The sequence below is a fragment of the Trachemys scripta genome, chromosome 8 (genome assembly GCF_013100865.1).
Source record: "Trachemys scripta elegans isolate TJP31775 chromosome 8, CAS_Tse_1.0, whole genome shotgun sequence".
NCBI classification, from domain to species: Eukaryota; Metazoa; Chordata; order Testudines; family Emydidae; genus Trachemys; species Trachemys scripta.
In genome coordinates, this window is record NC_048305.1 from 104,515,501 (window position 1) to 104,543,174 (window position 27,674).

At 39.7% G+C, this 27,674-nt stretch overlaps 1 protein-coding gene across 2 annotated transcripts in view; it reads left to right on the plus strand.

Moving 5' to 3' along the window:
• The window catches only part of LOC117881251 (phosphatidylinositol 3-kinase regulatory subunit gamma), a 307,599-nt gene that overhangs the window by 270,496 nt on the left and 9,429 nt on the right, over nucleotides 1–27,674 (plus strand). For both annotated transcript variants that reach the window (XM_034778244.1, XM_034778246.1), the window contains 5 exons: nucleotides 19,297–19,408; nucleotides 22,106–22,204; nucleotides 23,621–23,801; nucleotides 24,770–24,895; nucleotides 25,855–25,997. In XM_034778244.1, coding sequence (XP_034634135.1) covers nucleotides 19,297–19,408; nucleotides 22,106–22,204; nucleotides 23,621–23,801; nucleotides 24,770–24,895; nucleotides 25,855–25,997 — 661 coding nt within the window. The remainder of the gene's footprint in view (nucleotides 1–19,296; nucleotides 19,409–22,105; nucleotides 22,205–23,620; nucleotides 23,802–24,769; nucleotides 24,896–25,854; nucleotides 25,998–27,674) is intronic.

Consider the following 27,674-nt stretch of genomic DNA (forward strand, 5'->3'; position numbering starts at 1 on the left):
CTTAATAAGCAGGGAGACTTCATGCCTTTATTTTTGTTTAGCTCAGGATGTAAATTTCAAGGTCTATGGTATGCAGAATAAATGGGCAGAGGAGACTTCCTTTATTGTATAAAAGCATATGTGCACTCGCATATTGTTGGAGAGGTCTAAAAGAGAATTTTGGGAGAGTCTGTACTCAAAGTATTTACTTGCATGTGACTTTATTATATAGTCTGTTACAGTAGAATGGACTGTTCTGTTTCTTTAGGTATGTGGCTAATTAGATTTAAAGTTTTTCTTAATATTTTTGGCCTTAGCCATCTTCTCATGTAATTTTGACACTTTATCCAAAATAGATTTGATAGATTTTTTTTTTTAGTGCTGACCACCACTCATTTAAATTCTTGCATAGTTGACATATTCCTAAATGTCACTCTTGAAAGTTTAACAAAGTTCAATGAAATCTGCTTCAATTTGCCTTTCAGTTGTTCCTTCATTACTAGGCAGGAAATCATAATTTCAGTAAATATATCCTAATGTCTCATGTTAACAGCTAATACGTGCCCATCTGTAATAAAAAGGAACTTAGATGACCCCAAATCCTTTAGCGTTGGTATTACATTTTCAGATGGCCCTTGGAACAGCTCAGTGTGTGGAGCTGCTAGCATATGAAAGGAAAATGTTAATTTCTGAAGTATGTAGGCCTATCTAGCTGAATTGGTCAGAAAATAGCTTTTTAATAGCCACTCCATAAATATTGCCATGCAACCAAGCTATGAAATCTGTGCAGAGTAGAATTTTTTTTTTTCTTTTTTTAAAGCAGTGCTTCTGTAGTTAAGGTTGTCAGTATTTCTATTATGAAGCTTTATTTTCAGGGGTTCTAACTCTTTTTATATACATTTTTAATTCTGGGATGAAATTTAAGTATTAAGGGCTCAATACTGTAAGGCGCTGAGAACCTCTTGGAAGGTTACACTCAACATCTTAGAGGACCAGCTCTTATTGTCCAACTAAGAATGTGTAAGCTGGCTTATGTGGGTATGTATAAAATTTGTAGCTAAGAGTTCAGGAGGGGGAAGATGATGATGATGGTTCAAGAGGTTTTCTTTCTCCACAGTATGATACAATTCATTTAAGGGGCTGGAATTATTCATTTTCCAGGAGTGGTTGTTTAAATCCCCTTGTTAAATTATGTAATCTAGACATTTTGGGCCAAAGTGACTGGAATTGCCCTCATTTACACGAGAACTGAATTTGACCCATTGCCAATAAAAAGTTGATAATGCTTTTTAGTGCAAAATTTGTGTCTGCCCAGCAATCCATATTTGTGAGTAGTTGAGCTATTGTCTGAATAGCCTACAGACTAACAAGATAGGTGGGAAATCATAAAGCCTCTAAAGGAGGTGGTAAGTCTATTGGCTCTCCTCACGCAGTTCTGGAAACAATGTTGGCCTTCACACCTTAGACTAGAATATTGACATTTATTGACAGTAGACCCCCAGTGACTTCAGTCTAGGAGCAGACTCTTGATTACAGTCTAGTGTCTCTAGTTCAGATACAAATAAAAGCAAGGAGAATCTAATGTGCAGTGTCACCTTTAACCTCCAACTCATGCAATTTTACGTAGTTATTGCAGGGGCCTCATTAGGTTAGGTTGTATATATGCAGTTGCCTATATATAGATGTATATGGCACTTTAGGTAGACCTAAATTTCTCAGAGCAGAGACCTGGTTTTCTATGCTACACTGTCAAGGCTCAAATAAAAGTCACAAAGAGAAAAGCTGATCCTGTTCCTGCTGAAAACCATGGAGCTTTATTTGTTGATTTTCAATGGAAGCAGCATCAGGATTATAAGCATATGCTAACTTGTTTAAATTTTTGTCCTTTATTACCTAAACACTGGAGTGGGATGGTCGGTTCTTACATAGATTATGGTAAATTCAGTCCATAGTTCTAATACATCCTCTTTAAAACATGTTTTAACATAATTATATAGAGCTAGCATTGTAATTAAAGTTGTAGCAGGAAAGTGACTTCTTCTTTCTCAAAACACCTTTCCCCTCTCCTTGCTTTTTCTTGGCATGATTAATCCATTTTATTAAATATTCTGGCATAATGTGGCTGTAGTATTTGTATGTGGTTGTGGCTCTGTGAATTGTATTAGCAGGTGGAAGACTAGAACATCTTCAGTGGTTGTGAAAACAAAACTAACCTTCAATTGCATGTAATAATGAAAACAATCAATCTGTAGTTCATGCACTACTATTTTTTTCTAATCAGGATTAACATAGACAGATGCTTGCATCACAATATTCTAATATTAGAATAACTCTAATTAACAATGTTTGAATTAATCTGTCACTAAAATTCTGATAACCATAACTTGACCACAGTTCTGAGACTTAGCACCTGAAAAGACAGTGACTCTCACAAATGTTACTGCATTTAACATAGCTGTATTTAACCACATAGTTGTTCAGGTTTGCAACAATGAACTTCTGGCTGTAATGTAAGGGTTTTTTTTAACAGGGGATCTTGGCTTGCTTTCAGAGGTCATCTGAGTGCAACTTGGAACTGTAGAACATTAAATCTTGATTACCTGCTTAGGTGCCCCATCGCTTCTAGTTAGTAGGACTTAGAACTATTTCCTCACCCATCCACCCCTTTTGGTTTTTGTCCTCTTTTATTTTACCACCAATCTATCTGATCTGTAAAGTTCTGAGAGGAGAATTTATTCTGTCACAGTGCAATGAAAATCAATAAAAATATAATATTTGGCTATGAAATATAGATGTTGGCAGAGATCCTTGGTTTATTTACAGATTAGAGATTAGTCAGCTTCTTTTGTGTGCATTAGAAACAAAACTACAAAACCACAGGTTTAAAGAAGTTTTGCTGATGTGCAACTGGATCTATCTGCTGATCTAGCTTCCAATAGTAACTCATTCTCCTAATGCAATATTAAAGGGATGCTTAAAGGCTGGTAGGCCCAAATTTGACTGACTCTTCCCCCACCCCCTATTTTCTTTTTGCATGTCTGTTTGCAAAGTCTGTAACACTACAAGCTTGTCTACACATACAGCATTGCAATGGCACAGCTGCACCAAAGGAGCTGTGCTGCTGTAGTGCTTAGTGAAGATGCTACCTACACCAACGGAAGAAGTCTGAGAGGTGGTAGCTTTGTCAGTGGAGAAGCCCTCCTGTCAACATAGCGCTGTCTACACCAGGAGTTTGGTTGGTATAACTGCATTCCTCGGGTTTGGAAAATCAACACCCCGAGTGACATAGTTAAGTCTGTGTAGATCAAGCCTACACTTTAAAAAATCAGTGCTTTAAAAAGGCTCAACAAACTGTGCAATAATAAGCAGTATGTTCACATGATGAAGAGGACAGATAATCCAGAAGGGAACATATATTTGAGTTCTGACTAGTTTTCGGATGACAGTGCCCTTTTAAGTGGTGGTTGCAATTAATCTGAAAAATATTAGCTTCCTGACCGCTTAACATATGTACACTGAAAACTGTAGACCTGTTCCTTTTGAGGTTAAGGGCAAAATTCCCTCTGATTTGAATTAGTGCAGTGTCTGACTCTACATGTAGTAGATAAAATTTAGAATTACAATTGAAAGTGGCTCCTCAAACTTGGTGGTTGTTCATTGGCAGCCGGATGCTGGTGAATGACATGGCAGAAGAACCTAGATAGAATTTGTTTTTTGTGGTTACCAGGAATAGGACAGATACAGGTTGTTAATAAATTCTCAGTACTCTGCTATTCTTAATTTTCTTATATCTAAGTTGATTAGACATTTTTATTATTACTGGACCGATTCTGCTCTTATACCCTTGCAAAAGTGAATTAAAACCATTGATTTCATTTCACTTCTATATGTGTGGAATAAATCCCCTGAAGAACAGATTTTTTTGGATCAAAATTATTTGTGTACGTTTAAAATTGCAGAGAAAAGAAACTTAAAATAAACAAGACTTTGTTTTTTCTCCTCTGTAAAGAAAGTAGAGCTTGCACAAATCACTACTTTGACGTAGTACATAGAGTGAATAGGATTCAATAGATGACTTGTATATTTAACAACTTTTTATGAAATAAGAGACTTGGATTCAAGCTATTTATCTTTAAACTGTTTTGGGGGGGGGGGGGGGGGGGGGGGGGGGTTGTGATTTATCTGGAGGGCTTCGCTATACCTAGACTACTTCCACCAGTTTTGACTTAATGACTGCTATAATGAGTTCCTTGCCTTTTTTTAAATCATTGCATGACTGACTTTTGCATTCCACCTCTTCTTAGTTCTCATTTTTGGTGGCCCTAAATATTAGGGAATGTCACTCTTCATCTGTCAATGAAGTGCATTCATTCAGACTTATTTTGCAGGCTAGGAGAAGTTTCCTTATTGCTACAAAATTAGGAGCCTTCTCTTGGAGTTTCTTTTGCTGCTGAACATCATTATCCCAAGCACTAGCTGCAGAGTCAGAGTCTTGTCAGTTTCACTGTTGCCCAGAGGTCCTGAGTAGGAGTAGTGAAATTGGCCAGTTCTGTTAATTTAACTTTGTGCCCAGGGCTTGTGGATGCTGAGCAACAACAGAGGCACTGGCTGCAGGCTCATGGAGAGAGCCTGCCAAATGCAAACCAGTATTGTGTCTTGTCTTCGCCACCGTGAGACTCAGGGACTGTCTCAAAAATAAGCTTAAATTCTTCCGAAATGGACTCTGTATAATGGACCACTCTTCACTTCTTGGGCGAGTGGGATTTTTTTTTAAGCTGACGTTTTAAGTCGGGGTAGTCCCTTTCTCCCTCTCCCCCGCCCCCCCGGTCCAAATTTCTTGGCCAAGGTATGGTCAAGGCCCAGACTCCAGAGAAACATTGTTCATACCACAATAACAATTATGATAATAAGTAGGAAGTAAGATTTTTGCGGTCTGTTCAGAAGCATCTGGTGGTCTGGATTTGGCCTGCGGTCTGCCTATTGTCTGCCCCTGGTTTAAGCTATAAAGTTAAAATATAGGCTACATGTAAGATAATTTATGTTGTACTTCCATACCTACTAGGTCTTGCTTAAGCTCTTGCTGACCAGCTGCTATTTGGTGTTTAAAGAATTTCAGTTTCATGAGCATTTCTCTCCGGATGATCTTGGATACCTGCTTTATTTTTTTGAGATTTATTAATGCTAGATGAAGTATTGAACTTCTGACAATGCACATAATGAATCTGCATGATGGAAAAACACCATTTTCCTGTTTTTAAAAACAATTGTTGTGCGACAAGATGTGGAATTTTTTCTCTTCCTTAACTAACTTCTATATATCTGAGGTGTGTTTCAGTTTTTAAATATCAGTGAACCCTTAAAACTGAAATATGATTCCCCTTTCTGTAAAATATTAGAAATTAAAAGGGTACTGAAATGTATACATTCCTCACCATGAAATCTTTCAGAGAGAAAAATAAAAGCATTAAAGAGTTGCAGAATTAAAACAAAACTTCAGTGAACTAGAATTGCAAGTAGGAAGAAATATGATGTGATGGTGTAGCTGATAACTGACCAGAATTCCTATGCTCAAGTCACATTTTCTTTCTCCTAATGAGCAATATCCTGAGGCAAACACTCATTGAAGACAACAGAAATCTTGTCTACATAAAGACCTCTATCTTCAGCCTATAGTGATGCATGCGTCTGTGCAACACTTTCATTACTTTTTTATTTTATTGTTAAACAGACCAACAGATTCTGTGAAATAGTTGTTTGACGCTGCTCAGGTTGCAGCTGGTGAATGCAGTATTCTTGCTATTAATGTATATTGGTTGGAATAGTTAGGCATTCGTTTTAGAAATGTATATTGGCACCCATTACTAAAGCAGCAGGGTGCCTTACATTATCTCATGTTGATTGTTTCAGTGAGTCATTTCTCTTTTTCTTCCTTTAGCGTTGTTGGACAGTGGCATGAATAATAACTTCATTGGTGTTTCTCTCTATGCGTTACTGTTGTGAGGTTTAGGCTTTTCTTGATATAAAAAGTGTATAAGACAAGAGCTGGATGTGTGTGCTATGTTGAAGCAGGTTGTTGTTAAAAGAGGCCAGAATTTAACCAAAAGATGTATATCCATTTGATTATTTGAGAAGTCCCTGCTCATCAATTTTATAAATACTACTTATATGTTTCTTTGAAGAGCAGATTTTACCATCTCTGTCTGAAAAGTTATTTATATAATATTTTCATAGGTGGCATTGAATCTTTTGGCTGCTTTTATCTTCTATCTAATGGGCTCATCATCAAAATATCAAGATGCCAAATTAAGATTTGCACCATTGCTATGTAACCAAGGACCATCTTATGATATGCTGCATTTTTAATGGCTCGTTCTTGGGCTGGTTTGGGGGAGGGAATAAGGGGGTCATCTCTTCTAAAGCCTTAATCTTGATGTACTTTACTACCATGTCCAAAAAGCAATGGGGAAGTGTGTGATATTTTTGGGATGGGGGGTTCTAATCTTAAGAATAATGCATTGGAATATATTCATATCTACCAAAAGTGCAGTAGAAGAAGAAATAACTTTACTGTATCTGAGAAGTCAAAATGCCAACCGAAATTTTCAGCACATACAAAATGTGTCTAGTTCAAAGAAAGCAGAACACAGTTAGTATCTAGCAATCGAGGTTGCATTTCTTCTGACCAGCAGCTGTGGCCAATTAGTGTTCTTCAGACTCTTTTTGGCATCTCAACTTCTCTCTAGGATCAATTCTCCATCCCCAACTTCAACAGAGTGGAGCTCAAATCACTGAGATGAGCTCTTCAGGCCTTCTTATCCTCTATTCAGTTGTTTATCATATAGTCTTACCAATAGACAAGCAATGGGGGAATGAGACATGAATGGAACCCCATATGGAAAAAGCCTTTAGCTGTTGTTATAGGAGGAGATATAATAAAATCTGTTGCAGAGCAACACACGGTAGAGTGAGGAGAACATGCCTAGGAAGAGTCACAGTAGTACCAGGAGAATGGACTCAGACAATAGATGTTCAACTTGAGTCGCCAGATGGGGTTAGCTGAACTTGTTCCTTTTGGTCCTAAGAGAAAATACAGTGTCCCTTTGTATTGCAGTCGCTATCAAAGGCAAGCACTCTAAAAATAGAAACCTTATCTCCTTCACATGGAACCCCATTCTTGTCCTGGGTGGTTCTCAGACTTCATGCTTCCCTTAAATTCCAGACTTGTTCACCCAGGGCTAGCTTTTCATCTTGGTCTAAAGTTAACAAACTAGTATCAGAAGTTTTGGATAGTGTTAGTGTCTCTTGACCTGTATTTTGTTCTATGTAAATTCAGAAGATGCCAAGAACATTTACTGCATTTGAGGGATATTTATCTAATTGTATGAAAATAGGGATGTTTGACTGTCTAGAGGCTTTTCAATCTGCCATTATTTCTTGCAGGAAAGTTGCAAAAAGCTTTGCTTCAGATACCCTCTGGATTTCAAGAGGTAGGATTCTGAGTCAACCAGTCGGTTCTCACCTGTGACAGTTTTCCGGTGGGTGACTTCCATGGTCAGTAGTCCCTCCTCAGAGTTCATGCCTGGTGTGTGCAGTTACTACACTTCTTGACCCTCTAGGGAAAGTAGTCTTCTTTCCCCACCATCCTCCTTGTCCACTGAAAGTGACTTTCTTGGTGGGTGTCTACAGCTAGGAGAATGAACAAAATAGTTACCTTTCCCTACAGACTCACTGCTTTCCTTCTCAGAGAAATTTGAATTCCTAAAATTGCACTTAATCCTCTCCCACACCCACCCACCAGGAATCTATAGTCCCTAGCTTTAGTCCAAAAATGTCAATTGGGTCAAGGAAGCCATGATAATCATATATACATGGGACCCAAGGACTTGTGGTCATCTGAGGTTTTGTGACTTAAGAGGGATGTAAGAAGTGTTGTGGCATCTGCCTATTTAGCAAGGTAGATCAGGAGTTGTATTTTGGAATCCTTATCCTTTTTGGTGACTAACTTGTAATCTTTTCTGCATTGTGTATCCACCATCCTGGAACAATCCTCCTGATCTGAAGTTGGTTAGTGCAGAGAAAGTTAATAATAGTTGCACTAACAGTTTGGGCTAATTAAGTGTACCTGTAGAAAATTAACTTTCCTTGGATGTTCTGCAAATCTATAGAAGAATACATTGTCATAAATTCGCTTGGCAGAATTAGATGATTTTTTTTTTTTTTAATATATTGCATCTATATAAATCCATGGTATGCCCACATCTTGAATATTGCATGCCGATGTGATTGCCCCGTCTTAAAAAAAGGTGAATTGGAAAAGGTACAGAAAAGGGCAATGAAAATGAGTAGGGGTATGGAACAGCTTCCATATGCAGAGAGATTAATAAGACTAGATGACAGAACGAGGAGTAATGGTCTCAAGTTGCAGTAGGGGAGGCTTAGGTTGGATATTAAGACAAACTTTTTCACTAGGAGGGTGGTGAAGCACTGGAATGGGTTACCTAGCGAGGTGGTGAAATCTCCTTCATTAGAGGTTTTAAGGTCAGGCTTGACAAAGCCCTGGCTGGGATGATTTAGTTGGGGATTGGCCCTGCTTTGAGCAGGATGTTGGACCAGATGACCTCCTGAGGTCCCTTCCAATCCTGATATTCTGTGATTCTATGAAATTACCAAATTAAATTAATAGGCAGCAGGTTTAAAACAAATGAAAGTATTTCTTCACACAATGCACAGTCAACCTGTGGAACTCTTTGCCAGCAGATGTTGTGAAGGCTTTAACAAGGTTTAAATAAAGAACTAGATAAGTTCATGGAGGATAGGTCCATCAGTGGCTATTAGCCAGGATGGGCAGAGATGTCCCTACACTTCATTTGCCAGAAGCTAGGAATAGGTGATGGGATGGATCACTTGAAAATTACCTGTTCTATTCATTCCCTTTGAAGCACCTGGCATTGGCCACTGTTGAAAGACAGGATACTATCCTAGGTCTGATCCAGTATGGCCATTCTTATGTTCCTGTATTCTTAACTTTGATAGATTTTTATTTTAGAACGTTTTTGTGTTTTTTATCAATTTAAATGTTCACAGTTGTGGGAAATTGGAGGGTGGGGGAGTCAGACTGTAATTACTGAATGGCAGATGTTGAGTTTCAAAAAGTTAGCCTTGTAATTATTAAAACATAAATTGTCAACATATACAAAGTAAATAGCGTTAAATTAAACTCTAAGTTCTCAAACAGCATTTTTCTTATTTGCCTGTCTGTAAATTTTGATTTATCTATGAAAATATTTTTGTCAATTTGTGTATGTACAATGCAATTGACGTTTACCAATAATCCTAATCCTTCCAAATCTGGTAATAAGGTAATGTAGTTTATATCTGCTGTTTTACTTGGTCTCAGCAGACATGAAACAGATTGTTGAAGTGCTAATAAGAATGTTTGTTGTTGGAAAAAAGTTACACTATTCAATCTAATTATTTTAGCTTTATAACCTTCTAGATTCAAGCAATTATAAAATATCCAAGGAAAGTAATATGTTAAATAAACACGTTCATTCTTGGTAGCTTTGTTAGAGTTAGTGGAATTACTGCAGCAGTAAATTTGGTCTGTTGTAATGAACTGACTATTTTGTGTACAGTATGTGTATCCCTGATCTCTACAGGATGGAATCAGAGTAGTTTATGTACACTGGCACTATATTGCGAATGAAGATTCTTTTAGTAAAATGGTATGCTATGGTCCTGTACTTTGGAAATGTATTTAAATCTTCCTGCTTCAAATGTGAAGATTCAAGTCGCTGTGATGTTCTATAGGGAGACAGTCATGATGCCTTTGTGCCACCCAGGACAACTTTACTCTGCACTATCCTCCCACCTGGCCTTCAGTGGAGGTAGAAAGGGGTGTGGTTGCAGCACTCCAGTCATATCCTTAGCTGAGATCCCTGAGGCTGCTCTAAACTCCTGCTGCAGGGATTAGCTGAGGGTCAATGAGCTGCATATGAGTGAATTGGGGGGTAGCTGAAAATCTAGCCCTCCAGTTTCAGTTGGATTTATACCAGTGTAAATGAAAGAAGAAGAATGAGGACTTGGTTTCTTTTACATAGTAAACACCTTTAGTGCTTTGCCAAGGGACATATGAAAACAATTTTCACCATTTGCTCACCGGAGGGGTTTCAGTGGGGTGGAGGAAACTTTACCCTGGTTTAATGATGACAGTCATATTACAGTTGTTAACTTTGAAAGTTGAATGCTGTGGTGATGGACATAGCATAAGAATCTGAACATATCCAACAAAAAACTTTGTGAAGCAGTTCGACTTGTTACACACAACATGCCTGACAAACCCATAAAAGCAAGAAAACAAAGTTGAGCCACCCTCCATAATTTTTGTTCCTCTGCCCACCATACATCTTAACTCTTGTCTGCCTTTTACTGTTCTGCATACACATCTTCACCATGTTGTTTTTTTCTCCCAATAGTAATAGTTGTGAATGCTTGGCCTAGAAGTTGGCTGTGTTGGAAAAGAATAATTTTGTAAAAGGTTTCATGGAAGACTGGCATCTCTAGATGGGCAAAGTTAAGGTTGTGGTGCATGGTCTGTGGTAAGGTGGATGGAGAAGTAGAGGGTATCTACTATTGAATGGCTTTCCTACTCGTTACCTTGTTTTTGTGGAGCTGTATTTTGGGGTGGGAGGTTAACATCCCTGCTTCACAATGAAGTCTTGTGTATACACTTCCTAATACTGAATTGGGGATGGGGACTTGGCAACGGATTGGATAGAATCTGTGTTGGATAGAATCACAGTGGCTGAGAGAATATTTTCTGTCAGTAGCTGGGCATGAACCCTTGTGTCAGCAGGTGCACAAGAACCCTTCTGTTACAGGTTACAAATTTCTAACAAAAGTTAGCTCCTGATGAACAAGGTTTCCTCCTTCCCTCCCCCCCCCCCAGTCTTTCTCGCTTGCATATCACAGCACGTAAGCTTTAAATTATGCTATGAATAACTGCTAAAAATTACCCTAAACACAACTTTGAATAAAGAAACAACTTGTTGCACCAAAGCTACTCAAGATACACTTCTCTATAAAGTTTTGTCTAGATTGGTCAACAATGAAAAATGTAGGCCTGCCAAAGAAAAATTTCATTGAGACATAACGAAAACAAAGCAAGCAAAAACTATATAGAATATTCAGAGGGCATAAAATCTGTTGTGGGATTTCACACCACTCTCATCTACTTTTAGACAGGAATTTGTTCTGTTCTAAGCCCACTTGAAAATATAGTTCTAACTATAGAGTAGCTAGGTGCTTCCACAATAATGGCAGTACCTTATACAACATTGCATTATGACTCCGAGAATATTAATCAATTGTCTCAAACCTAGAACTCAGCTAGGGAGCCATTGATCTGTTGTGATCCACTTGCCCTAAAATGTGTTTGGGGTGGAGGGTGGGACATAGCAGCATTCGTATTTGGGGGTTACAAAAAAAAGAGGATCATTTAAAAACAAAAACCCTCAGATGACTTCACAAAAGTGCTGTGGCCCACAATTTACTCCAGCCTACTGATTGGGAGCCATGGTTCTGCAAGTTAGTCTTGCAGTTGAGTGCTTTTCTGTACTTCCCATTGTAAATCCTATGTCCCTAGGAAAATACTAGAAGAAAGGTTCAGTAATGCAGACATTCTTAGTCTAATTGGCATCTGTCTCAGAAGCTTAAATTAAAGTTTAATTAACTGCAGACTTTTCTCTAACATCAGAGGGGTAGCCGTGTTAGTCTGAATCTGTAAAAAGCAACAGAGGGTCCTATGGCACCTTTAAGACTAACAGAAGTATTGGAGCATAAGCTTTCGTGGGTGAATGCCCATTTCATCAGACGCAAGGCAAGGCAAGTCTTGCGTCTGAAGTGGACATTCACCCACAAAAGCTTATGCTCCAATACTTCTGTTAGTCTTAAAAGTGCCACAGGACCCTCTGTTGCTTTTCTCTAACAGGCTAATATTGCAGCCAGAGAATCAATTGAGTATGTCATAGAACTAGATGCCACTTCATGATCTAGCATTACGAAAATCAACGCACTTGCTTTTTCTTGGAGGAAGCCACTTTTACCACAGACCATAACTCCTGAATTAGTTCTGGCTAAANGGACTCCCCACTTAGCAGATGTTGAATTGTGCCTTTAGAGATGTAGCAAACACAGTACAAAACTTTAGATCAGTTTGCAAAACTAAGTACTTATTTTTACCTAGCACCTTTTAGCTCAAATATCAGAGGGGGTAGCCGTGTTAGTCTGAATCTGTAAAAAGCAACAGAGGGTCCTATGGCACCTTTAAGACTAACAGAAGTATTGGAGCATAAGCTTTCGTGGGTGAATGCCCATTTCATCAGACGCAAGGCAAGTCTTGCGTCTGATGAAGTGGACATTCACCCACGAAAGCTTATGCTCCAATACTTCTGTTAGTCTTAAAAGTGCCACAGGGCCCTCTGTTGCTTTTCTCTAACAGGCTAATATTGCAGCCAGAGAATCAATTGAGTATGTCATAGAACTAGATGCCACTTCATGATCTAGCATTACAAAAATCAACGCACTTGCTTTTTCTTGGAGGAAGCCACTTTTACCACAGACCATAACTCCTGAATTAGTTCTGGCTAAAAAAGTCCACATTTTGGTTCTCTAGATTTATGATTGTTGTTTTGTGTTGTGTAGTTTTCTTTAATTAAAAAAACTATCCTTTTTTAACAGTTTTTCATGAAAAGGGGCAATTGGACTAAATTGATACTGGCTGTAACTTCAGTGAAGTATGTATATCGCTAGTTACTTCAGGGATGAATAGGGCCCATTGACTTGAAAGATTTAAATTCCCTTGTAAAGAGAGAGGAGAATTAGGAAGTGTTTAAAACTCAATAATTGGCCAGCATGCTTAGTTCCTTGGGCTGGCTTTGAACAAGATTTGACTTAAAGGTTTCTATTTGTATTGCATTTTGAGTAACATCTAAAAAAATCCCTATGCATTCAAGAAAAAGCATCAGAACTAGAACTTTGCTGGAGTCTAATCTCTGTGCCTGCATTTCAGGAGAAGAAATTGTATTTCACTTCTGCAGAACAGCTCAGCCCAAACTACCTGCTGGAAATTGCACAGCTACATTCTGTGAGTTGACGTCATGCAACATACGATCCCAGTACTTTGCTGCCATTGGCTGAAGTGCTGTCTCCATTCAGAAATTAGATTTTCCAACGGACTCTGGTTTGGGATTGGGGTTGAGTTTAGAAAGCAGGTTGTGAAGGAGCTTAGGGTTGTTAACAAGCAAGCTTTAGCAAAACCACGCTAGTATAAAAAATAGCTCTTGCCCATGCATGAGTAAGAGCCTGAAGAAAAGCTTTGTGTGGCTCGAAAGCTTCTCTCATCCCAACAGAAGCTGGTCCAATAAAAGATATTGCCTTTCCCACCCTACGATGCATGCCAGGCAGTCACTGAAGTCTGGATCTAATCTCAGTAACTCACTGATGCAGGGGAAGAAATGTCTTGTTCAGTTGCAGCATTGGATTTTGGAAATGAGTTGTTAGTTGAAGCTGTTCTGAAGAATTTGTGTGTTTTGTTTCCCTGGTGCTAAACATTTTCATGCTTTAATAAGAGAAATAGAAACAAAGCACTGTCATTTGAGAGCTGACTGCTTTCATGTCTCAGGAAAAAAATAGTTTGTGGCCCTGATTCTGATCTTACTGCAGCATAACTCAGTTGACTTAGTGGATTTACTCTTTTCTCTCACCAGTGTGAGATCAGATTTGTTCCCCGGGAATAGACTGTGGAAAGAGAGACTGCTCCATATTCAAGGAAGTTTTGTATTCTGAACACCCTACACTCCACAGTTTTCATTTCCTTTTTATCCTCACTTTATTGTAGGCTTTTAACTCAGTATTTTCTTTGTCAGGTATAGTTTTATGAAACTAAACTTTAAGGTCCTCCACAAATTGGTATTGAAGGCTAAAGCCTTATTTTTTATTTCTTTTCACACACAGATCTACCACAGAACTTCCTCTAGTTATACTGCTGTTAGTTTTCATCAGTATCCACACACCACTATTTTAAGATCACTTATGTAATTCTGTAATTTATCACTGTACAAATGCTGTAAAAGCATCAGTGTGGTAGCTGCTTCACTACTCCAATACATTTGGAATAAAAGGCACTTGCTAAACCCGTAAATTAAAAGCATCTATCCCATTGCATAATGACAGAGTAGCAGCCATGTTAGTCTGTATCTGCAAAAAGAACAGGAGTACTATATACTCTGTGTGTGTGTGTGTGTGTGTGTGTGTGTGTGTGTGTATATATATATATATATACACACACACACAGAGCATGAACAGGTGGGAGTTGGTAAGAAGTGGGCTGTAGCCCACGAAAGCTTATGCTCTAATAAATTTGTTAGTCTCTAAGGTGCTACAAGTACTTCCATCCCATTGCTCATAGTTCTAGGTTGCAGAGCCTAAAATATTTTTACATTCAGCACTTGGTTCAGGTAGCTTCCAGTAGATTACAGTACTGTCAGGCTGAAAAAGTCAAGCAAGAAATATTAAAGGATTTTGGCATTTAACCATATTACATGTTCTGGGTAAACTGAGAGTGGGGACTATTCACTTGAGTAGGGGTTGCAGGACCAGGCTCCAACTAACTTCAGTCAAATCCTTTGTGGGACTGAGTTACAGGGTTAGGTCCCAGATTCTCTCGAAACAATACGCCCAGTCCTGCAAACACTTATACAATAGAACTACCTGCTTCACTTTAATGAGGTGACGCTCCTGAAAAAAGGCTACTCCCTTGAGTAAGGGTTTACAGGGTTATGCCCAAAGTCTGTAGCCTATCCGTTTTTTCCTGTTACATATTTCACTCAAGTTTTGCTGACTGTAGAATAACATCACCAAGCAGGCAAGCTTGTGATGGGAAGAACGGGAAGCCCAAATCATAGCAGGGAGACTAGTGCAACATCTCTACAATTGTGCAGAGCTCTTTTGCTCCCCTGGAGCGTAGCTCTTTGTTAAAGATCCCAGTGCTCTGAAGCACTAGTTCTCAACTTTTCCAGACTACTGTACCCCAAGTTTCATCTCACTTAAAAACTACTTGCTTACAAAATCAGACATAAAAATACAGAAGTGTCACAGCACACTATTACTGAAAACTTGCTGACTTTCTCATTTTTATCATTCAATTATAAAATCAATTGGAATATAAATATTGTACTTGTATTTCAGTGTGATACTTGAGCCTGTTTTTTACTTGTGAGCCTTGTCTGAAGCCCGAGCCTCAGGTGGCAGGGCTGAAGCATGTAACTTAACTTCATGGGGCCCCAGGCAGTCGCCCTGCTTGCCATCCCCCTAATGCTGGCCATGTATTTGCAATCCCCCTAAACCTGTCCTGTGACCCCACCCCCACCTGGGAGCTACAACCTTCAGATTGAGAAACACTGATCTTCCAGGGAGTTGAGTACCCATCTAGACCTTTGCGTACCCCCAAAGTACACGTATCCCTCGCTGAGAACCATTGCTCTGGACAAAATAAAACTGCAAAATAGCTCCATAGTGCGCAAACAAGCAACATACCTAGCAGCCTGCAAAGATTAGGATCTGATCCTGCAAACCATCCATGTGCAGAGGATCATATTCTAAAGGGCTGTCTATATGAAGATTTAGTTTGTGACAAGCTGGGGTGTGAACCTACCCGAACCTTGCTTGCCACACACTAAATGTCTATCCCGCTTTGAAACAGGACTAGATTAAAGCACACTAGCAAACTGTTAGTGCATGTCAGCAGGGTGCTTATGGACAAGTAGTGCATGGCAAGCTAGTGCGAGGTAAATCCTCACCCCAGCTTGCCACAAACTAAATGGTCTTTTAGAGGAACCCTAAGAAGAAACCCTTTGTCATGCACAAACTTCCTCCCATGGCAGTTTTTTTCCCTTTGATGTAGCAGTACAGTATCTGTAACATCTGAAGTAATCAATGCTATGTAGAAAAACAATGCACTTTCATGAAATTTTAAGACATAGAAATGATACAGTGTCAATTGTATTTATTTCTTTATATAACTTCCCAATTTAAGCCTACTGATGTGTAGATCAGGGATCAGTAGATATGAAGAAACAAATTTGAGGCAAATTCTGTCCCATTTCTGCTGAGTAGGAAGGACTCCTGCTCTGTCTGGACAGGTCTGGTTCATTCCCACAGGAAGTTCAGATACAGTGACTTAAAAAAAAAACCCACCTACACTGGTTTCTCTACACTGCAGCTTCGAACGATGGAGCTGCACTAATGCAGTGGTGGAGAATCTTAAGCTAAAGCTAAGAATGGACATGATCTTCATGTGTGAAAATCAGCTCTGCCAGAATGGTAACCCCCAACATCCTATTTTGTCTGTGGTATAAGACAGACTGAGGAAAGATTACCACCAGCATTGCAATGTTCTTGCGAGGGCCCCCGCATTTGACTTGTGAGGTCCCATGAAATCATACCTACCTGGCATGATTACAGGGTTCTTTTTATTTGTGTTTTTTAAACACTGCAGTGCAAAGAGCTAGAGCCTCCGGTGCTTGCTTAGTTGGTATAGGATTGTTAAAACTATGGAAAGCTCTGGAACAGATCTAGAGTAGCAGTTTTTGAATCTTTTATTTTGACCTAGTATTGAAGGCAGATGTTAGTGACTGAATTCTAAGCATTGTCTACGCTTCTTTGTAATTCATTTAGAGCATGCGGGGCAGAAATATCCAAATGTGAGTTTAGAAAGAAACTGTCACTGTACCTTTTTTTGGTAATCCAGAAATATGACTGAACAGAGACTTTGTGGATAAAATAACAGCCAGTTCAACTTTAGTAGTCAGAAAACCAAGCAGAATCATAGGGTTTCAGTGATACTCTGGATTTACATTGCTGTAACTGAAATCAGAATTTAGCTCCTAGAGCAATGGACCCCAAACCTTTTATCTCACGCCCCTCCATACCCCTGTCCGCGCCCCCGAACTGGGGCCGGGAGCAGGGCCGCAGCTCTGGGGGAGAGGGGTGGGTCCAGACAGGGGTAAGGGAGCCAAGCCTGGGGCCACAGCTGGGACTGGGCCAGGAGCGGAGTCGGGGGCCTGGAGCTGGTAGCCAGGAGCAGAGCTGGGTGGCGCTCCCTCCCTGGCCCCTGTGGGGACTGGCCTGGGCCCCAGCCACGCTCCCCAAAATGTTCCTCAGCATCCCCCTGCAGGGGCATGCCCCACAGTTTGGGGACCTCTGTCCTAGAGGCTGCTTCAAGCAAGGAGGTAGACTAAGGCAAGAACTTAATTCATTCTCAGTAGTACCTATATACCATCTTAAAGGGCCGCACAACCTTAACTACCATGGTTATCAATCAGGGGGCCACATTTAAATCTAGTAGAAGCAAATAACTTCAGTTATTCCAATGGAATTGCACCCTCCTTATACAGATATTGGTCCTCTAGACTCATGAACACCTGGACATTCCCAGCTGAACCACAGAAAGAACCTGTATGCTGCAGCTTTAACATTCAGTACCACAGAATGAATGCGACTATCTGAATCAGGTGCTTGGTCAGTAACTCCAGAGTGTGAATGTCTGGGTCAAGGTTCAGGTTAGTTTAGATTGGCTTGGTTGAGTACTTGCTGGCTTGTCCAAGAACAGTGAAGCTACTGTGTGTTGGATCCTCAACATGAAATGGCATTTGAAACTGCAGTTAGAGTACAGTTGTTGTTTTTTCAATGTGGGAGGTGTGGTTCAGAGGGGAACAGATGCATTGCTTAGAGCCATTCATCTCTCAATGTCAAGTCACTCTGCACTTGAACTAGAGATGAAATTTTTTTTATCTAGAGATCATAATTGCATTCCTGCCTGGCACCAGATTGCAATTCTTAATGCAACTGCATGCAGTCTTGCATTACTATATTCAGTACTTTGTGAAGCACACCTTCTGGAGGCTGTGTAATCTAGGCGTGGGAGCATGTGGTGTGTCTACACTGTAACAATAAACCCAGAGCAGTGAGTCTCAGAGCCTGGGTCAACTGACTTGGGCTTGCGCTAAGGGGCTAAAAATAGCAGTGTAGCTCAGTGCTTCTCAAAGCCGGGCTGCCACTTGTTCAGGGAAAGCCTCTGGCGGGCCGGGCTGGTTTGTTTACCTGCCACGTCCGCAGGTTCGGCCGATTGCGGCTCCCACTGGCCATGGTTCGCCACTCCAGGCCAGTGCGGGCTGCGGAAGCCTGTGGATGCGGCAGGTAAACAAACCAGCCCGGACCGCCAGGGGCTTTCCCTGAACAAGCGGCGGACCAGCTTTGAGAAGCACTGGTGTAGATGTTCCTGCTCAGGCTCTGAGATCCAGCCCCCTCACCAGGTTTCAGAGTTCAAGCAGGAATGTCTAGCCTACTATTTTTAGCTCTGTACCAGGAGCCTGAGTCAGTTGACTAGGGGTCTGAGACTTGATGCCATGGGTGTGGTGTCCCTTTTGTGCTGCAGTGTAATTGTATCCATGGAGAGTTGTGCTCCCTTGTGACATGGCCTCTACTCCTTACAGTTCAAAGGGGAAGCTTGACAATTTAGGGCTAGACTGTGACTAGCCCAGCACCAGTTTACTCCCTTGCTCCTCTCCTCGCTCCTCATTCCCTATTGTATACCTAAGCATGGGGCAATGGTTGCAGTCCTTGTGTTGCTAGTGCGGAGTGAAGTCTAGCTGAGGTTCAGACTAGTACCCTCCTCTTTTCACCAGTCAGCAAAGTTGATCTGTCCTAGGAGGAGGAGGGCACATTTACTCTTCAAAAGCAATGGCAATGGCCACAGGTCCTCAGAGAACTGTAGATGTTACACAGCTACATACAGTCACTCACTCACTTTCTAGGTTGTGACCTAAGCCACAGTCAAGCCCTCAGTATTTTGCTTGGAGCGGTGAACAGTTAAATTATCCTAGTTATTGTGATTGTTGTCTTAACTCCTCTTACCAAGAACTGCCACTTCCTGTGAATTTCCCACTTGTTCCATTTCGAGACTGGATAGTTATTTTGGAGCCCAGCTCCCTTCTTTTTGGCATATGTTGTACTAGTATAATGGGCTTTAATAACTTACGAATTCCATACATTTTGGAGAAAAAAACACATCCATACTCAAGCTGCCTGTTCTCTCCCATTAGTCACTGATGGGTTTCTATAACATTTCCTTTGCCTTGCCTTATGTATGTTTCACTTCTGGCTTTTGTTAACTAAAATATCTTGACTGTTAACTTCTTGAAGTTTTAGTGATATAAGCCAGAAAATTAAATGGAAAAAAATCTGTGTTTTGTTTTTCAGCTCTTCCTCCAAAGCCCCCAAAACCGATGACTCCGGTCAACACAAATGGAATAAAAGACAATTCCAGTTTCTCCTTGCAGGATGCAGAGTGGTACTGGGGGGATATTTCAAGGTAAAGAATGTTTACTGCTGGACTACAATGAGCCTTTTTAAGCTAGGAGTACTTGTGGCACCTTAGAGACTAACACATTTATTTGAGCATAAGCTTTTGTGGGCTACATCCCACTTCTTGCTCAAATAAATGTTAGTCTCTAAGGTGCCACAAGTACCCCTGTTCTTTTTGCAGATACAGACCAACGCGGCTGCTACTCTGAAACCTTTTTAAGCTGTGCTCCCTTTGAGCCTGAATATGCTCAGACAACATCTCACTTCAAGTGCTCTGCAAAATCTGGGCCTGAATGCAGTTCCTGAAGTGTATGTTTAAGTATTCCGCTGAATTGGGAACTGAGTGTGTTTAATGTGTTCTGCTATGGTTATTGTTCTAGAACAGTAGTTCCCAATCTTGTGGCCACAATTGTTTTCTTGAATTAATGATTCTTTCTACAAAATCTTAGGTTTTTTTTTTTTAATCTTTTCTAGCCTTTCTGGTTGTGAAACAAAGCAGTTCTGAATGTACTGGCTTCAGTTATTAGATGTATTAAACATAGCATTTGGGAATGAGCAATTCATGAAACTTTCAATAAGTGTGTGTCTTTTTATGTAAAGAATAAAACCAATAAATTAAATATGCTAGAGCTGAGAATAAAACAAGAATGTGAGGTGCTGTTTTGGATTGCTGTTTGCTTCGTGGCTGAATTGTCTAGCAAAAGATTTCATTAGCCCCACTAGCTTCTTAAAGCTTTAACCGAAGGAAAAAAGATCCGGATTGTGCCACCCTTACATTTTAGTACCTTACTCAAGTAACCCCATTTAGATCAGTGTGAGGGGATAGCACAATTCAAGCCCTTAATGAACAATGGCAAAACCTGATCACAAAACCCAGTGGGCTTGATTCTGTTATCTTAAATCACTTTTACAGTAATATTACTACGCTGACCTAATGACATTGCTCCTGATTTACCAGAATAAATGATCTCCGGATGAGACCACAGTTTTGCAGGAATAGCTTTATATGTACTTTATCAGTTCATTTCATTTTCTTTTACAAAATACAACCCACAAATATATTTCATCAGTTGTCAATCCAGCCACCCTGGGCAACAGATGAGCTTTTCATTGCGCCCTAAAAGCCAGCAGACATTTACTCTATTGGACTGAGGACTGGAGAAGAAGTTAGGGATCTTCCACAATGAGCTCCAGCTCCAGCTCCCTGGGCATTACTAGAGAATGAAAGCTCAAGCATCCTAGCCATTCTCAACTGTTGGAGACATGGAGAGGCCATCTCTGAGATGTGTAAGGCCCAAGCCATAAAGGGTTCTGTGGCAACAATTTCCCCTTTCCTCAGATAACATTCATATCTGTAATGGAAACTGTTCTTTTGAAAGAGATTCTCCATCCAGGATAGTTAAATGCCAACTAAGAAAACTTACAGAGAATGAAAATAAGATCTTACAGCAATATCTGAATTAAAACATCCATTATGATTCCTTTTAAAATGTAGGTATATTGCTTGCATCTCATGAGTGGTGGTGAGGGTACAGGAGAGTTGCTCTCAATCAAATAGATAAAGTGTATGCTTGTAACTTGCCTCTGAGATCCTTGTGTGAAAGATGCTATAAAGGACAAGGTATTAGTTTTGTAAGTAAAGCGTGGTATGTAATTTTGGGTGGAATGAGTTTCCTGAAAGTTTAACGAACACTCTTAGCTCAAACATTTCATTTGAAATGCTTATGGGTCTTACCCATTCCATAAACTTCTTCCGTTTAATTAAAAGAATAAATCCTAAATTTCTTCTCTCGCAACAGTTGAAAATTAGGAGTAATTCCACTGGAATTAGTGGCATTACAGTAGTTCTAAAACTGCTGTAAAAGAAATACCTGAATCAAACACCTAATTGACCTTGAGACTAGAACTGTGCTATAGTGTGGATACTTTTCTGACACAACTTCTGTGAATGACCGTATTAGTGCCAGTTTCTTAAAGGACCAGAAGTGCCTTCACAAAAGTCACCTGTTTCCAGTTTGGATTTAAATGTGAGCAGATTCTAGTGAAAGGTTTTGAACTTGGTGATTTCTCTGAGACACAGCTGCTACTGTTGTTATACATAACCTTCTTCTTAAACAGCAGTTAGTGCAGCTGCTGGCTTTTGCTAAAAGGTAAACCAGTTCAAACCGGTCTAAGAGCGTGTCTATACTTACGCGCTGGTTCGGCGGCAGGCAATCAAACTTAGGGGTTCGATTTATCGCGTCTTGTCTGGACGCGATAAATTGAACCCAGAAGTGCTCCCCGTTGACTCAGGTAATCCTGCTCGGCGCGAGGAGTACACAGTGTCAACTGGGGAGCCTGCCTGCCGCGTCTGGACCGCGGTAAGTTTGAACTAAGGTACGTCGACTTCAGCTACGTTATTCACGTAGCTGAAGTTGCGTACCTTAGTTCGAATTGGGGGGTTAGTGTAGACCAGGCCTTAGATAACCTTAAAGGCTAAACAGAAATATTATCCCTATGCGTATCCTAAATCTGAAATAAGAGAATTTGAAAAGCAAACATTCAATCCTTAGATTGCAGTTGATTTTGAAGGGAAAACAGAAAGGAAACCTAATTCCTTACACACCCTGACACTGATGGCCTCTCTTTGACTGTGTCTATTTTAAAGCAAATCGACTATCTAACACTTCTCGTTTATCCTTCTTCCAATCTTTCATTCCTCCAGGGAGGAGGTAAATGACAAATTACGAGACATGCCAGATGGAACATTTCTGGTGCGCGATGCATCAACCAAGATGCAGGGAGACTACACTCTGACATTGCGGTAAGTGTTGGGTATTTTCACTCTCTCGTCTTACCTTGCTTTTAGTAGTCTCACCAATGTCAGTAGATACCACGTTAGTATTTACATGAAATGCCCTCAGTTGTAGTCTCCATTGTCTTGGGAACATTTCTCCAGAGATTGCTGATGAGGAGTTTGGAATAGGAAACAAATGACCAGCTCCTAGCAATTCCATCCCACTTCTTATGCTGAGCCCGATGCATACTGGGACAGTACTATTTGGATATCTCTGTGATGCAGACATAATCAGTAAAGGTCCTAGTTCTGTATCTCTCTGTGTCTCAGTACTTTGATTTAAGGAGGTTCCGCTAAGCTGGGACACCGCATTTAATGACACCGATTCTGCAGTGTAACTCAGTGCAGAATCTGGTCCAGTATGTTCACAAAATAGTAGGATCAGCTTTCTTCAGAGTTGCCATGTTGTCTTGGAGTTCAAAATCTGCTTCCTTTTGTGAGTTTAAAAATGTACTCTTGTGGCCAAATTCTGCTCTGACTTGCACATTGCACAACCACGCTGAAGTTACTGAGGATAATTTTTCTATCCAATCAGGATTTTGCCTTAAAGTCTAATTAATGGTGGTCTGAATTTTTAACCATATAGACATGTATCTGCAGGAGCCATAAATTAAGAAAGCAGATAAAGGACATAGCACTGTTTAAATTTTTTGATAGTAGGGGGAAAAATAAGCAAGCACTTCTAGAAATTGCCAGCAAACACAAACCTGGATAATGTAAAGTCCTGGATTAATTACCCTGTTATAAATCCTTCCAAGGATTTATTTAAGTTTGAGTATCCAGTGTTAGCATCCACACTTGAGATTGTTTGATAATCGGTTTGCAAGTACATTTTCATTTGTATAATACTTTGATCTTTCCTGCCTGTATGTCCCTCATTATTCCCTCTTTCTCTAAGAGGGATCTAGGCATCTCCTGACCTTATGTGTTCTTTGGTTTTTTTATTATAATTTTTTTGGGTTAGTACTGAGTTTCATATGCCTAGTTGCTCACCTCGGGGTTTTTTGCGTGGCTGCCTTAAAGAATCCTGAGCATTCCCTTGGAGAATTTCTGGTTAAACTCAGGTCTTAAATACAATAAACTAGTCCCAGAGTGAACACAGAAAGAGATTTACTTTGGGATTTTCTGCTGCTCAAATAAAACTTGAGGAGACCTTTTCTATTTATTTACTTTTATCCTTTTACATATTAATAAATATTAGATAATTTAGTTACAAAGGTACATATTAGATTGTCTAACTAGCTACAATTATTCTTGTGTGTTGCCTTTATGAAAAACTTAGCATGGCTATTCATACCGTATATGTGGCAGCTTGTGTGTGTCTGCGCACGCGCGCTACCCATGCACACAACAAAACCTCTAAGCTAGTGTATTGCTTTACAGGAAGGGTGGCAACAACAAACTGATAAAGATTTATCATCGGGATGGAAAATACGGTTTTTCTGATCCATTGACATTTAATTCTGTTGTGGAGCTGATTAACCACTACCGCCATGAATCTCTTGCCCAGTACAATCCTAAGCTTGACGTGAAGCTGATGTATCCAGTATCCAGGTATCAACAGGTGAGGTTTCCAGAGAGCCCACTAACTGTTAGCAGATGTGTTTTGTAGTTTTTTCCTTGCCATAAAACTTAGGCTTTTCTATCTAGAGTCTGGATTTTTCACATGAATCATGTGAAAACTCAAAGCCCTTTTATGCTTGAAAATTCAACTTCACATTTTCAAGGACGAAGTAGTGGTTCCAAGAGTGCATGTGGTCTAAAACAATAACCACAAAGTTGGGAGAAGGAGGTCCTGACCTCTACTTTGAGTACTCACACTGACAGTCTTTATAATTCTCCAGCTACGTAAACATTAAATTCTGCTTCACTGCATCCTTATGATGTAGGTAATTGTCATTGCCTGTATTTTACAAGGGGAGAAGCTGAGGCTGAGAGATTTAGTGAATTACATGCAGGGCTCTGTGGTCTAGGATGCAAAGCAACTGTTTATATACAAAATATGTTAAAATCAGTCACTGGCAAAAATGAGAGTGGCACCTGGCTCCTTGCCCTGTGCTCAGTTCTCTAAATCCTGGGGTTTTAGGCTGACACCTACTCCTTCTCCTCCATGCTATGCAACAGTCTTTTAATGCTGAGCAAAATGTCTCCCAGAGTTGCTGCAGTTTTCCACAAGTTCTGTGAACTCTTGTTTTTAAAACAAACATTTGATCTTTCCTGCCTGCATTATTCCCTCTTTCTCTAAGGGGGAATCTAGGCATCTACTGACCTTATGTTGCCTTTGTTGGGGTTTATTACAATTTTTGGTTTAGTTCTGAGTTCCGTATTCCTAGTTGCTTTCTTTATAGACTGTGAAACTTATTTTTTGCTTTGTCCGACTAGATCTCTCTTCTATACTTGTAGAAGCCTGATGTAAAAATTGCTGCATAATTGATCACAGAAATATGCACACTTACTAGGTTGACAAAGAACAGTGCTTGGAGAAACTACTTTGCCTAAAGAATTACCTTCTTTCTTTCCTGATATACACAGGATCAGTTGGTGAAAGAAGATAACATAGATGCAGTAGGTAAAAAGCTTCAGGAATACCACTCTCAGTATCAGGACAAGAGTAAAGAGTATGACAGACTATATGAAGAATACACCAGAACATCACAGGTCAGTTTTCAAAATAATCTTTTGTTGATCATTACAGCAGCTGTCTGAAAAGCTGAACTTCTATCCCTAGTAAGACAGTGAAACAAATAAAAAAAAAAAAAAAAATTTTTAACAAAACGTAAGCAATAGGTAGCATATTTCTTTTCCTTGATTTCAGTTTGGGGCTTTTTTTGGTGTGGGGATGACAATTACAAAGTTAATAAAGGAAATGTGATTGAATGTAGTTTTTCGGTATGAGATACGGCACTGCACTCCTGGAGGAACGGCACAGCCCAGATGAGGGTTTTAAGCTATCACAGACACCATAGCAGCTCCCAGCATAAAGCAGAGCAGTCAGAAGTGATGCTGTTCTATACAGTGCCTGCACCACGGATCTCTTCACTCAGCTGACGAAGAGAGATTTCCAGGAACTGCATGCCACTGTGTCGTCATACAGGGGCCATAAAGTAGGATAGAATCCTAGAAGAAGAGGTATCTGGAAAGGCACTACCCTGGTTCTGTGATGTTATATAATAACTTGATCAAAATTAGACCTTGTGCTTTGCAGTATTGATACTGCATTGTTCGGGCTGGTTGCTGTAAAATAAAAGGTCTCATCATAACTTTAATATTAATGCTTCTGGCAACAAAACACAAACAGCTAGAACCAAAAATTTTAATTTAAAGATCTGTGATGGGATTCTCTTTCAAAGAAGCCTAATTACAAGTACTTTTTAACTTGGTAAGCCTTGTGGAGGAAGAAGTGGTCCGCTTTCTATGAGACTTTGGCTAAAGTGGGCTGGGTTTTTTCCTCTTCAGCTTTTTTTTTTTTTTAAATAATTAATTGTTGCAATGTCTGATTTTTACTGAAGGTTTCTTTCTGACTATCAATTTAGGAAGCATAACTGAGTCTTGTGCTTGGCTTGTAACTTATTTCAGGATGCAAATGACTAAGAATGCTTTTTGGTTTCTTTATATAGGAAATTCAGATGAAGAGAACTGCAATTGAAGCATTTAATGAAACCATTAAAATATTTGAGGAACAGTGCCACACACAAGAGCGATACAGCAAAGAATACATTGAACGATTCCGCAGAGAGGGGAATGAGAAGGAAATCGAACGGTAGGATTTCAAACCATACTTGTGTGTGTGCTCCTTACGTAGACACACACTAGTAAAGCTAACCGAAAATTCTGTTAAGCCTTCTTTTATACGATTAAAAGTTCAGTATGTTTACTAAAGATTTGTATTCCTTTGTTCAAATATCCCAAACAGTTGTGCACTGTAGAGGACAATCCTGCATTGGTTGGGAGGCAGACTGGGTGATCTCTGTTCTCTAACTTCTATGAATCTAGATTTTTATAGTGAAGAGCTCTCTTCCGGAAAATGTGAGGTTTAGATGTGTATGTTCTTAAAGCTCAAGCAATACTGTCTGGAGAGGGGGAGAAATTAATTTACAGCTAAAGCGAGAGCTAAAGAAAAGTTAGCTGATTTCTAACACTCACGTGTAGAGTGAATCTCGGAAATGACTAGCTTGAAAGCACTTGTGACATAATGTGCTCTTGGATGCCCATTTAGAAACTCCCATTGACATTGCTAAGAGTTGCATGTGCATCGGAGATCAGGATTTGGCCCCAATTCAGTGCCTAGAAAGGTTCTTTAAACATTTTGAAATTAAGAACAAACTAATATTTCTAAAGCAGAAAACTTCCATAATTTTTTACTACCTCTTTGTTTGTTTGACTTTGATTACTGTTGTTGTCAATGAGGGTTTTTTGAGTCGTGGAGACCTGTAGGGAAGGTACTAGGCACTCTCTAAAGTGTGATTTCTGCCCTGAAAAATGGCCACTTCTGACTCGGCAGACCTTTTCCTTGTATGTTTTCATAGTTTTATGTACTGAATCTTACAAAAGCAAACGTTTTGTTTTAAATCATAGTAACGCGCAAGAGAGCTGAATTCTGTTCCTCCACAAGCATTAACAAAATTATTTAAAGTTTCGGATACATGGGTTAATCAGTTTTCACTGGAACATGTGTCACATAGGGCTTAATTGGGTTGCACAAATGAGGGCATGATTTGTGCTGCAGAATCTCTAACACTGATGTGTGAGAAGGAAATAACCTAGCTTGACTGTCAGATCCCCAGCTGAATTTGCATGGGATGCAGTTAAGAGAGAGCGAACATCTCTTCACTTGTAAACTGAACATATTTGAAATTGAGACTTGGTAAATCTGGAACCCCACCATCCCAGTATTAGTGTCGCTTTTCAGTGAAAGACCACACTGATTTTCCCCCTACCTGTCAATGGCTATTGGTCTCCTAATGCAGTTTGAATGAGGAGCTGGATATGATCATAATGTAAGTCAATGTGAACTGCATCAAAATTCTCTTCTGTTAGAACCTGATCTTAATGTATGTTAAACCCCAGCCATATTTTTGTAATGTAGATTGAATTTCTATCTGGCCGAAGTCCACACGAAAGTTAATGGTTGAGGCGCAAACCTCTATTGCCTGCTAATAGCAAGGTGCAGTTCTTATTGTCAAGCTTTGCCAATACCTAAGCACAACAAAGTAATGTGATCCCTTCTTAAAACTCTTGATATTTATCAGTTCTTAAGTAAAAAACTATCATAGTTTAGGCAATTAAAGTTACTGTGACTTGAGCAACTACCTACTATAAACCAAAAATTCCCCTACTCTGTGTTAAAAATGTTTATAGTGTGCTATAAATGTATGCTGCGCTTAACACATCACAAAGTAAGATGCTATCCCTTTACTAAATAGTCCAGATCTAGAAA